Source organism: Dipodomys spectabilis, unplaced genomic scaffold (assembly GCF_019054845.1).
Source record: "Dipodomys spectabilis isolate Male_0828 unplaced genomic scaffold, ASM1905484v1 ptg000289l, whole genome shotgun sequence".
NCBI classification, from domain to species: Eukaryota; Metazoa; Chordata; class Mammalia; order Rodentia; family Heteromyidae; genus Dipodomys; species Dipodomys spectabilis.
Window position 1 is genome coordinate 5,854,155 of NW_024870966.1, and position 12,955 is coordinate 5,867,109.

A 12,955-nucleotide genomic window follows, 5' to 3' on the forward strand; every position below is an offset into this window, starting at 1 on the left:
GAGGATGGAAGTTTGAGGCTAGTCAGAGGCAAAAGCTTAATGAGATTCCAGATCTCAACCAACAACCTGGCATAGAGGTGCACACCTGTTTAGTCATACCAGTGGGAGGTAATCCCCGCCACTGGGAAGATTTCAGTGCAAAGCCAACCCAGGACAAAAACTTGAGAACCTGAAAAATAACAAAAGCAAAGCAGGACTGGAGCTATGATCTGAGAGATGGGAGGGTCTGCCTGTCTAGCAAGCCAGGAGGCTTTGAGTTCAAATTCCAGGGACTCAAAAAAAATTGAACTTATGGAAAAAATGTTGTTTCTCAAAGTATATTTCAATCACTTGTATTAGAAACAAAGATAACTTTAAAAAAACATAGCATGTAAAAGTGTTTAATTATGGAAAAAGAAAGCATTAGTAATCCCTTCAAGCTAGAGGAATGTATAAACTTTATGTAACCCAGCATCAATCACCCTCTACTAACTAAATTAGTCCTGGCCGGTAAGTGGCTGTAAGAGACCCATCCACTGCCAGGCCTCCAGCCACAAGTTGTTCTTGGAGGGCTGGTTCCGGCTCCGCCCTCAGTTTCCACCTAAATAATCAACAGAACTAAAGTGACTGCAAAGGCCAAAACCGCTTTTTCATTAAAGTTTTAATATCATGTCACCAGGAAATTTTCACATCAAAAAAATGTGATGCGGGGCTGGGAAGGTGGCTCAGTGGTAGAGCGCTTGCCTTGCATGCATGAGGCCTGGGTTCGATTCCTCAGCACCACATAAGCAAAAAGAAAAAAGCCGGAAGTGGCGCTGTGGCTCAAGTGGTAGAGCGCTAGCCTTGAGCTGAAGAGCTGAGGGACAGCGCCCAGCCCAGAGTTCAGGCTCCACAACCGGACCCCCCCCCCCCAAAAAAAATGTTATGAGGGATGTGGCTGCATTTAGTTTAACTGATATATCAGGTGCAGCTAGAAATTAAGGAGCCTACACGTCCATATTTTAAAAGGCCCTAGTTATTTCTCTACCTTCTTGCTGCCCCAAGTAATAGGTAGCAACTAGCCCTGGACAATAGGTAGAGGTAAAGGAAACCTAAAATGGATGAGTTACCAGGTCTCTGTTAACCAGCTTGTGTGGCCCACTAAGGTTTCAGAATGTCTCGATGGTTGAGTATCCCATCCACACCGGGTAAAGGATAGACCCGTTCCAGCCTACAGTGGGTCAACAAAATAGTTCCTAAGACAACAGATCAGTAATTTACCTGCCCAGGCCAGTAACCTCACCCTAGAGGTCAAATATGTTAGCAACCCTCCTTTACCCTTGGAAGTGTTACCCCCAGGGGCTGTTGGGGGGGGGGGGGGTCGACACTCCAAGCACCTATACTTCGATAAACATGTGTCAGTCTCACCCTGGAAAAGACTGGCTTTCTGTCCACTGCAAAGGTGTTATTCCCTTCCTCCGAGTTCTTCTCTCGCTGGAGGTAAGGACCCAGGCTGAGCAGCGGGCCCCTGCGGACCTGAGAGGCGCAGCGCGCCAGGCCCCGCACACCGAGTTGGAAGGTGCGTGCTGCCAAGCTCCGCAGCGTCTCCCCGGCGCGCGGACGTCGGACGTCGGGCGAGGCCCACCGCCCGAGGCCGAGGCCCACCGCCCGAGGCCGAGGCCCACCGCCCGAGGCCGAGGCCCACCGCCCGAGGCCGAGGCCCACCGCCCGAGGCCGAGGCCCAGCCCGCGCGGCCGCCGCGCCCAGCCCCGTCCCGCCCGCGGGCATTGTGACGCTGTGGGGACGTCGGGGCAGACCCAGGGCCCCGCTTCGGGGCGCACCTCCCCCTCCCCGGGCCTGGGGCCCCGTCTGTAAAACGAGGGGGGGGGGATCGTTGAAGCCTGGGTAGGAGGAGTGCGGATGTCACTAATTCAGGTGCCAGGAGCCGCTAGCGGCGCCGAGACGGAGGACTTGGCTCGCTCCGAAAGCCGTCGGCCAACAAAGCCCAGCTGCGCGCAAGGAGCGCGGCCTGCCAGTCAAGTATCGCGAGACGTGGTAGCTCCGAGCGGCCCTGACAGGCGCAGGCGCACTACAGCTCCCGCCCCGGCCGCGAGCAAGGCTCCCGCAGCAGTGGACGAGGTCAGGCATTTGGGACAAAGCTCGCGAGACTTGACCGCGTCACATCAAGCCCTTCCTGTCCGGAGCCGGAAGTGAGGTCGGTGGCGCGCCTTGGCCCTTGCTTCGCGCCGCGGCCGTCTAGGGCCGCGGCTCGTCCGGCCGTGGTTTTCAGCCTTCCCGGAGCGAGGTGATGGGGGACGCCAAGGAGGCCGGGGCCGAGGCCCCGCCGGCGGGGGCCGCCGCCAGAGAAGGGCTCAGCCTCCTGCCCCCGGGAGAGTCCGAGGAGCCCGCCCCGGTGAGTCCACCTCGGGAAGGGAGCCGTCGGGGCGCGGGGCCCCTCGGGCCGGGAGGGCTGTCACCGCTCCCCGCAGCTTCTGGAACCTTCTCGACACCTCCCTGCACCTTGGGTCGGACGGGGACGTCACCGGGCGTGCAGCTGTTTACAGAGCGCTCGCGTCCGTGGCCGGCCTGCTCCCAGCTGTGCTGTGCCAGGAGCCGGTCCGAAGTGCGGCCCTGCCGGGCGGGCCGGGGCCTCGCCACCCCGACCCAGTGCCGAAAAAGCAGGGTCGGATCCGTGAACCCTGGGCCGGCCTTGCTTAGATGGGTGCGGGACTGAGGCCGGGAGGAGCCCCAGTGCCTTGCCTTGGAGTTAGGGGTTCAGTGAATGTGAGCCGATGGCTCAGTTGTTGAACGTTTGCATAACCAAAGGGCCCCAGTGGCTTAGCCCAATACTTTGGAAGTGATGCGTGTGATTGCAATCAAAGTATTGTAAGTAAAACCAGAGGTAGATTACAGTGCGAGCGAGAGACTTGATACTTTTTAACTGAGGGCCGGGGTGCTGTCCCCGAGATTATTTTCTCTCAAGACTAGCACTCTGCCACTTGAACCACAGCTCCACTTTCAGCATTTTGCTAGTTAGTTGGAGATAGTGTCTGAGAGACTTTCTGCCGTGTGCTAGCGTCAAACCTTGATCCTCAGATCTCAGCTTCAGCTGTAGTAGTATTAAGTTCGGCATGACACTATTGAGCAATCTTGGTTTCTGCTTCTGCATCTTACATGACTCCATTTTAAAAGGCTTGTTGCTTGTTCTCTAGCAGAAAACCATAACCATCAGGCTTCTTGATTCATCCCTTTCAAATTTCGGTGAAAAAGAGCTAAGAGAATGGGACAGTTATGCTCAATTTTATTTTTAATTATTAACATGTAGCTTATGGTCTTTGTGAAACTTGATGTGGTGGTCTCTTGTTCTTTTCTGAAGGTGAGTCTCATTCTGATGAGTCATTAAAGTTTTGTTCAATGTGTTAATTAGGGATCAGCTTTATTTCTTGGAGGCAGTGAAGTGAAGAGCCGAGCTGTGGTGAAATACTCTTCTGCTCCTCCTCGAACAGCATTTGCACGCCTTGAGGAGAAAACAGACTTGAAACTCCCACCTGCCAACTGGTTGCGAGAAAGTGCCAAACTAGGGCCTGCTGGAACTACCATTCTTGGCAATAGTAAGAAAAGCAAGCCATTTTCAAGGTAAATTTTAGCTAATGCATTTTACTCGTCTGTCTGCAGCAAAGGATTTCGAACTCAGGGCCTTGTGCTGGTTAGATTGGCTCTCTACTGCTTGAACCCCGCCTTTACCCCTTTTTGCTCTAGGTTATTTTTCAGGTTTTTGCCCCCATCCAGACTCAGACCAGAACCTGATCCCACTACCTAAAGTCTCCCTGCACAGCTAGGATTGCAAGTGTGAACCGTCATGCCTAGCTTATTGATGGAGAGTGATTCATTGCTGACTTTTTGCTTGGGCTGGCCTTGAACGCATGAGCCCATTCTCTGTCTTTTGGGCACTTGAAATTACAGGAATGAGTCACTGTGCTTGACCTCACTTAAAACTCTGAATACTTGTCTTTTAGTTTAATTTGTGATGCACTTTACCTTACTGAAAAAAATTTTAAAGATCATACTTTGACTTTTAAAATCATTTTTCCACTAGATAATAGAATATGATACAATCTGAAGCACATGCAGTGTACTGCACATTCAAGTCTATTATTAATAAAGATGGATGTTGTCTACTTAGCCATTATAGACAACTTGCCAACCTTCTGATTATTGTGAAACCAAAAAAAAAAAAAATCACAGAGGTACCTGAGTAGGCAAATCTATACCACTACTGATCTGCCCTTTGGAATTTTTCATTAAATGGCTAGGCATTTAATGTAGACTGTCTGATTTGAAAAATCCTAAATATAAAACCCTCACGTGGTGGAGACATATACATTTGGTATGTTTTTTCTTTTATTTATTTTTGGTCCGGTCGTTGGGCCTGAACTCTGGGCTTGAGCGCTGTCCCTCAGCTCAAGGCTAGCGCTCTACCACTTGAGCCACAGCGCCACTTCCGGCTTTTTTTTTTTTTTTGCTTATGTGGTGTTGGGTCCCAGCCCAAAGAAGATGGCTCAGTGGTAAAGCGCTTGGCTTGCATGCCTGAGGCCCTGGGTTCCATTCCTCAGCACCACATAAGCAAAAAAAGCCAGAAGTGGCGCTGTGGCTCAAGTGGTAGGGCACTAACCTTGAGCTGAAGAGCAGAGGGACAGAACCAGGCCTCGTTCAGGCCCCTCAACTGATAAAAAAAATAATTAAAATTGTTATAAAGATAATGTGCAGAGGGGTATAGTCAGGTTAAGAGTACATTTTTCTTTTGGATAATGTAACCTCTTCCCTTACTGTCTTCCAGTGTTTCCCTCCTATCTCTTCCCCACAAGTTGTACACTTCATTTTCCACATGGTGTACAGTGAGCAGCTGCATGTATTCACCACGCCTTTGATTTTTGACACTGAAATTATGCTGGTAGTATTAATGTTGAGTGGTCCTGGGGTCTTAGAGAGAAAATGTGCTAAAATTCATATTCTTGGAGTCCTCTCTACTTACCACCTTCCCCCCAGGTGAGCATAGTTAAGTGTTTTGAAGATGAGGAAAACTGAAGCTAAGGAAGGTTAAGTAAACCTAGTAAATGTTTTTGGATTCGTTCGTTTGTTTTTGTTGTTTTAAATTTTGTTGTAAAAAATGAATTTTTTTGTGTCTGTTTTTTTTTTTTTTTGTCCAAGACTTGTGCTGGAACTCTGATACTTTGGCTATCACCTAAGCCAAAGCTCCAACTCCAAAAGAATGACATCTTTTTTTTTTTTTTTGGTCCAGTCGTGGGGCTTGAACTCTGGGCCTGGGCACTGTCCCTCAGCTCTTCAGCTCAAGGCTAGCACTCTACCACTTGAGCCACAGCACCAATTCCGGCTTTTTTCTTTTTGCTTATGTGGTGCTGAGGAATCAAACCCAGGGTCTCAGGCATGCAAGGCAAGCGCTCTACCACTGAGCCACCTTCCCAGCCCCAAGAATGACATCTTAAAGTGTTTTTCCCTTGGATACTTTTTAGGGTTTCACAGTAGTAGTTAATACTGTTTTCCATGATTGTTACTGTGTATTTTCAAATTAAAGATGTGTGGACTTTTCAGACTTTGTTTTATGTACAACCAAGGAAGAAACACTAGCCACCCACACTGGTGATACTCATCTAGATTCAGAGATGTTAGCACATGGAGTGCATATCGTAGAAGCAGTGAAATTTGGTATACTGTTTGCCTTTTTACCAATGGCCCTTTTTCCTTCTGTAGTTTTGGCATGGCGTATGATTTTATTGATTCAGTGGGAAATGATGTGGATGTTGTCTCTGACTCTGAAGTAAGTATTACTATTATTTAATGTAACTGAGGGTGGTTGTGCTGGTGTTTTATATTGTTTTGTGTCTGGAGAAACTGATGATGAAATAGGACAGTAGTTGTCTGATTATTGTCTTGTGTTTTTAAAGGTTTTTAATATTTTTTTTATCACATCTCCTTTCTTCACAGAAGAGGGAACAACTCCCAAAGCAATTTAGTGATAACTATTAATAGTAATGCTAATGGTTGTGTTTTAATAATGGTGACTGAAATTGATTACAGGGCTTGGGATTATTTTGCATATGTTACCAATTGAGATTTACAAAGATAGGTTGCTAAAGTCTACTGATCCTCATTTGGTAACTTTCTTCCAATATGCCAAAAGCCTAGTCACTGTTAATAGTATCATCTATGCCCACTTTAAGAAATTCTACCATGTAAAAAATCACTGTGCCGCTGTCATCACATTTGCATAGTATGAATCATCGCAGGCGATTATGGCTTTAAAGGTCTGCCTTTCCTCTGGTTATATGGTTGTCTATGTAAAGTACAGTGCATGTAGCCTTAAGGAAATAAGGTTGATTGTGCTTTAAATTGAATGAAGTAAATTTTTTTTTAAAGATTTTAGATTGCACTAAAAGGGACTTGCTAAACTATTTTTTTTTTTCATTTTTTTTTAAGAACATAAAAAAGCTCCTGAAGATTCCGTACAGCAAGTCCCATGTAAGCATGGCTGTGCACCGCATAGGAAGAACCCTCTTACTTGATGAGCTGGATATTCAAGAACTTTTTATGAGATCATCTCAGGTAATGCTTTTCTGAAAAGCATTATTCTGTCTCTCAAGAGCACTGGAAGTGTGATTTTTGTTTCAGAGGAATGCCAAAGTGGAAATGTAGCTGAAAACTTTTGCAATAAGGAAATGAAGAATTTTATCAAAGATCGAAAATAACTGAAAAAAAATTCCTGAGTATTAGTAGCGAGGATTCCTTCAAGGAAAAAGATGAAGTCAATGAAGAAAATTGTGAAAAACCTGTGAAATTTACAATTTTGAGAAACCCTCTGACGTCTACACTGTGGAGATTCTGTAGAAACTTGGCTATCAGAAAATGTGGAAAGTGTTAAAAAGCTATTCCTATGAACAATAGGAATCTCAAGTGTTAACCATGGACACTTGTGTAGAACACAGAACAGTGCTTTAATTTCTCAAGGCTTGCTCTCTATTGCTTTCTATACCTGTCTTTGTACACTTGAAACAAGTAGTTGTTAGGTCTTCCAATTCAAAGGCTACTCTTTAAACAATAGTTCTGTAGTGTATCCAAGGAAATAAGTTACAGTGATTATAGTGATGTTTAAAATAGTTTTTCTGAAGTTGGACACTGGTGGCTCATGCCTGTAATCCTGGGTGCTCAGTCTGAGATCTGAGGATCATAGTTCAAAGCCAGCCGAGGGAGGAAAGTCTGTGAGATTCCTAGCTCCAATTAACCACCAGAAAACTGGAAGTGGAGCTGTGGTTCAAAATGGTAGAGTGCTGCCCTTAAGCAAAATAACTCGGGCCAGCGCCCAGACCCTGAGGTAAGCCCCACAACAACAACAACAGTATATATCTCCTTTTGAAAAGAGCACAGTGCTCTACAGTCCATGTTATACTGGACGTGGGGGCAAGGTCTTGGGATTAGACTGAATAAGTCAGCTCTTGGTCCTAAACAGCTCATACTTCAGTAATAAAAGCATATGCACAGATAATTTCAGTTTTGTACAAAGTAGGTCATACCTACTCTTAGGTCATACCTACAACAAAGAAAATTGTGTAGACAAGAGCTACCCCTTCTGGCCTGGCTTAGAAGAAGAGAAGATGTGAACTTCTTTTATATGTGTGTGATAGTCTTGGGACTTGAGCTTAGGTTTCAGGGCTTGGGCACTGTCCCTGAGCTTCTGTGCTCAAATCTACCACTTGAGTCACAGTTCCACTTCTGGCTTTTTCGGGGGGGTTGAACTCAGGGCCTGGGCCCTGTCCCCGAGCCTCTCTGTGCTCAAGGCTAATGCTCTATCACTTGAACCACTTCTGGCCTTTTCTGTGTATGTGGTACTGAGGAATTGAACCCGGACCTCATGCATGCCATGCAAGCACCCTACCACTGAGCCACCTTCCCAGGCCCTACTTTTGTTTTTTTTTTGTCCCCTACAGTCCACCTCCTAAAGGTTCCACCACCTCCTTGTACACTGAGGGCCACACCTTAACACACAGGTCTTTGAGGATCATTAGGGATACAGACCATAGAAAGGTAACATTATTTTGACTACATACGTATTATGGTTAATATTTTTTGTGTATGTTATTCAGACTGGTGATTGGACCTGGTTGAAAGAGTTTTATCAAAGACTGATAGATCAGAAGTGGCAGAGAAAGAAAAAGAGCAAAGAACACTGGTACCAGAAGGCCATCCTATCCAAATTTCTGTATTACAGGTACTTGGTTTCTTGTTTATTTTACCTTAAGGAAAATATGAGATTCTTATCTAAAATTTATTTTGAGGCTAGTAAAATTAATGGTTTTACTGTGGTATTAATATTCTTGTACTTTTTCTATAAGATGTATTCTCGTTGTAGAGTCTAGTTCTTGCAAATGAGCAGGCTGTTAGCTTTAGTAACCTTGTGCTTGTTTTCATTTCCGATCATCCAGTATCAATGGTGATGGAGCCGCCCAGCCTGTCCCACCTGCTGCGCAACAGCAGGAACCATCTGCTTCTGATGACACCCCTGACTCTGAAGGGGCTTCATGGCCTGCTCCTTTTGAAATGCCATCTTCAGTTTCTGAAGACCCTAGTGCTTCCAGTCAGGTCTGTTAGTACTTGAATACCAATTAAATGAACTCATATAGTAAGAACCAGCTATTTTATTAAGAGAACAGATAGATAGGAAGAGTAGTTTTTTGTTTTTCTGTTTTGTTTTTTTTTTTGTCAATTGTTGGGCTTGAGCTCTGGGCCTCGGCATCGTCCCTCAGTTCTTCAGATCAAGGCTAGTGCTCTAGCACTTGAGCTTCACTGCCACTTCCGGTTTTCTGGTGCTTAATTGGACATGAGAGTCTCACAGACTTTCCTGCCCAGGCTGGCTTTGTACCATAATCCTCAGATCCCAGCCTCCTGAGTAGCTAGGATTACAGGCATAAGTCACCAGTGCCCGGCAGAGAATAGTACTTTTGTAAGCTATGTTTAAGAATTAGAGAGTAACTTCTTTTTGTAGGATTTTTTTTTTTTTTGGCAGTAAAATTTATAAGATCTGTTATGAATGGTTAGACTAGTTTTTTTTTTTTATTAATTAAGCCAAAATATTTTACAGTATCCTGTTGAATAAGTTTATGGTTTTCTCGGTAAATTATGAGTACTACATAGCATAGCAATAAAGTACATTTTTAGCTTGAGATATGTAGTAAGTACCTACCAAATACTGAGTCTAATAGGCCTGTTCATAATTTAGTTAGGCCTAAAATACTCTTTAAGACGTTTGGAGTTCCTAGTCCTTGCCCACATTTATGTTATAAAACTTTTAGAAGAGACTATGTTGTGTGTTTTATCTCTTACAGTTTTTATTTTACTTTTTCCTCATTTAAATTTTTGTCCTTATATGTCTGTCAAAGAATAAAATTACTATATAGATGTTGTTTGTGGTATGTTCAGGAAAATCTATTGATAAATCTTAAGATAAAAGTAAGATATTTAGCATGGTAATGTTATTTTTCCTCTTGCTGTATGTCCTCCTACACTGTTCAGCCAGCTTTTTAAAATCTTCATGAATTATTAGTATTAACTTAATAGGTTGTAAGGTAGAGAAACTAGATAATGAATTTCACTTTTTTCCCAAAAAGGAAATAAAAGGAAAAGAATTACCTAGTATGCAAGTCACATAGTGGTAGCCACCAAGTGACCAGAAAGGAGCATATTGTCCTGTGTACTCTGGTCAGGTCATGTGGTAATTGCTTTGCAGTTAAGGGGGCTGAGTTGTAGCTCAGTTGTAGAGCAGTTGGCTAGCATGTATAGGCTTTGGGTTTGATCTCGCATTGTGTGCGCACACACAACACACACACATGTGTATATATATATATATATATATGGTTTTATAATTGGCTGTTTTATGTACTAAATCATGTGTGATTATTACCAATGACTTAAAAAAAATTCATTTAGTATTCATTGTCTACAAAACCTGCACCTTGGGAAAATAATCACTACTATGCTACTGCCATTTTGCCTTTCTCTCAGTGTGTTCTTATGTTAATTAGAAATTACAATTACAATGAAAAAGCTTGCAGATTTGAGAATCTGCAAACTCTCACATATAGGAAACAGGCAGAGTGCATGCCATGTTTTTTGCTATGTGTCTTTGTATAAGTTTATTTTCATTCCTGGATCTTCATATGTAGTAAGACCAATAGCAGTTTACAGATAAGTAAATTCAAGGTTCTAAGAAATAGGCCTTTCTGTGATCACACAAGTGGTGAAGTCCAAGCTAGGGTTGACATGCAGCTCTCTGGCCTTGGAGGTCTGGTCCCTATGTCTGTTCCTCTATGTCTGTGTCCTCCACACATTTAGGAAGAACCTAGAAGCTGTGGGACTAGCTTAGCAGAGCTAGCCAACGATTAAAATAATACTTTACATAATATTTTATACAGTCTAACCTCTGGCATTTAAGGATTTATTTATGTTTGCAGCCTACTGCCTCATGAATTCTTGTTCCCCGAACTGGAAGTAGTAGGTTCCAGCCTTTTTCAAGCAATACAGAAGTTACATAAATGTCCATGGGAGGGCTTGGAGCCAACATCTTTTGAGAGTGTTGTAATGTGGAGCCAAGGCTCTTCTGGCAGCCACAGCAGGCAAATTTCATTTGGGGAAGGGGCCTATAGGTTGATAACTTGTCTACATATGCAAATGATAAAATATAAAGAGTTTGAAGTTCTTGGTTCCTCTCAGAGTTGGAAATGGGACACTGCATAAGTGCTGATCTCCTGGCTGGTAATCTCATACACATACATGTGATTAAGACAGAATTGCCCTGAATAAGCACCATGCGCATATGTCCGTCTTGGGGTCAGGCCAAACACAAACATAAAACATTCAAAGTAGTTTTTTAAGGACAACTTGAGTAATAGACTGAATTTACCCAACAGCAAGGTATTTTCCAAAATGTATTCCATGGACTATATTAAGAACAGAAAATGTTTATGAGATTAGTTTGGGAAACGTTGGAAGACACTTGGGGGGGTTGTTTTGTTTTGTAAGGGGCTTTGGGGGATATGGGGAAGTAGAGCAGTAAACATGGCTAATCTTCAAAGAAGATTGAAAGAGTAAAATTGTAAGAAAGTATATTGTGAGACATTTTTCCAATCTGATTGGAAAGTTTTCACTGAATGTCCTGGGTCTAGGATTCTGGAAGCTTACCTTAAGACATGCTCAATTGGAGACTCTCAGGGTAATAATGAGCGTCTCAGACTATAACTGAAATATTTCAGAATTTTTAGCTCAGTGGAGATGGTATAAGCTGAAAGTGCAGGGGTAATCAAATTTGCCTAAAAATAAGAACTGAAAACTTAGAAATCTTGAAAGACTTCCATCTCATTTGCATAAGATCTAAATGTTAATAGTCTGCTGTAGCAGGTATAATTTAGAGCTGAAGCAAACAGCGCAGTGGTAAGGATTAGAAATTGTGTTGGCTCAGTATGCGGAGGTGGGTTTGAGATGTGTGCTCTGAGATTTGGGTGACACTCTTTAAACGCAGGTCTTTTTTCACGAAGTATTGGCAGCAGAATCACTCCTTATCTTGCGTCCACAGGGCAGTGAGCCTCTTGAGCCCTCATGCATAGTGGGGCGTGTGGCCTCAGCACCCAAAGAGCAAAGCCTGACTACTTTGTTCAATGACGGGGAGAACAGTCAGGTATGCTTTCCATGCGCCAAGTTGGCACATCTAGTCCTCGGTCTACTTCGTCAGCACAAGACTAGTCTCAATTGGAATTGACAGGGAAGAAAATCAACTTGATCCCAAGATCAAGTTTACAAAGTTTTCTTTGTAAACATCTCTGCGCTTACAGCTCTGGCTTGCCCATGTCTTCTTTCTTTCCCTTGTTCTGCTCTCTCTGTGGATCATGGGGGGAAAATGGGCATCTCCTGTTTCTTACAATCTTTTCTATTTTGAATCATAGGGACTTAAAAACGATTTTGTCCGGAACATTTTGTGGACATTTGAAGATATTCACATGTTGGTTGGCTCTAACATGCCTATATTTGGTGGAGGCAGATACCCAGCAGTCAGCTTGCGTCTCAGGTAAAACAATACATGGCCCCCTTGAGCGTGTTGTCCAGATGCTGTCTTTAGAATAATTAACATTCTGTCTGCTTTACCTCTGCTTTGGGCATCCTCTTTTCAATTATTTTCTTCACCTCCCTCCTTCCCCTGCCATTTGAAATGGCCACAGTGGGGAAGGACCTCCCTACAGCAAATGCCACAAGGTCAAGAGCTAAGTATTTGTCCTAGATCTAATTGGATAGAGCCACAAGTCGGCTGGAGTGATCTACTCTTGGCTTTAAATCTATAGTTTCAATTTGTAGTTTGAGACAACACAGGAGTTTAGTAAGGAGGTGGCTTTCCAACTTCCTGTTCACAGATTATTCTTAATCTAATTCTCATTAGCCGGTGTGAATTTCAGCTTGAGTGGTGGTCAGTATTTCGTGGAGTTGAGTGAGGAGCATGTGGTAGGCTCAGTCATCCATCATTGTTTCCCTTTATTTACTCTGAAAGCTTACAATACAGTTAGAAATGCAAACATACCATTGAGCTACGAGTGCTTTGTTCATCAGACAAAGTATATATGGAAGTTTCCATTGAGGGAGAATAGAATAAGATAGTTCAGTGGGGAAATACGTGTCATATGATTCGTTACAGAACATCTTAAATAAACCAAGTAACACTAGAAATATATATTTTTAGGGATAACAACAAACCAATTAATGTGCTAACTGGAATTGACTATTGGTTGGACAACTTGATATGCAATGTACCAGAGCTTGTGATGTGTTTTCATGTAAATGGAATTGTACAGGTAAGATGGAATGCAGCTTCTCCAATGATTTCTCAAAGCAGAGCTTTCCTCATCCCAGTTTCTAAGGCCCTTAAACACTAAGGTGTGTTTTTGTT

General features: G+C 43.6%; 1 protein-coding gene across 3 annotated transcripts in view; it reads left to right on the top strand.

The window, feature by feature from the left end:
- Window positions 1–2,183: 2,183 nt before the first annotated feature.
- The window catches only part of Edrf1 (erythroid differentiation regulatory factor 1), a 35,540-nt gene continuing 24,768 nt past the window's right edge, over window positions 2,184–12,955 (top strand). For 2 of the 3 annotated variants that reach the window (XM_042701366.1, XM_042701367.1), the window contains exons 1-9: window positions 2,184–2,371; window positions 3,386–3,594; window positions 5,728–5,794; window positions 6,454–6,579; window positions 8,115–8,239; window positions 8,454–8,610; window positions 11,597–11,698; window positions 11,964–12,085; window positions 12,749–12,860. In XM_042701366.1, coding sequence (XP_042557300.1) covers window positions 2,267–2,371; window positions 3,386–3,594; window positions 5,728–5,794; window positions 6,454–6,579; window positions 8,115–8,239; window positions 8,454–8,610; window positions 11,597–11,698; window positions 11,964–12,085; window positions 12,749–12,860 — 1,125 coding nt within the window. In that variant the 5' untranslated portion in view covers window positions 2,184–2,266. The remainder of the gene's footprint in view (window positions 2,372–3,385; window positions 3,595–5,727; window positions 5,795–6,453; window positions 6,580–8,114; window positions 8,240–8,453; window positions 8,611–11,596; window positions 11,699–11,963; window positions 12,086–12,748; window positions 12,861–12,955) is intronic. The other variant, XM_042701368.1, reaches the window with a different exon arrangement.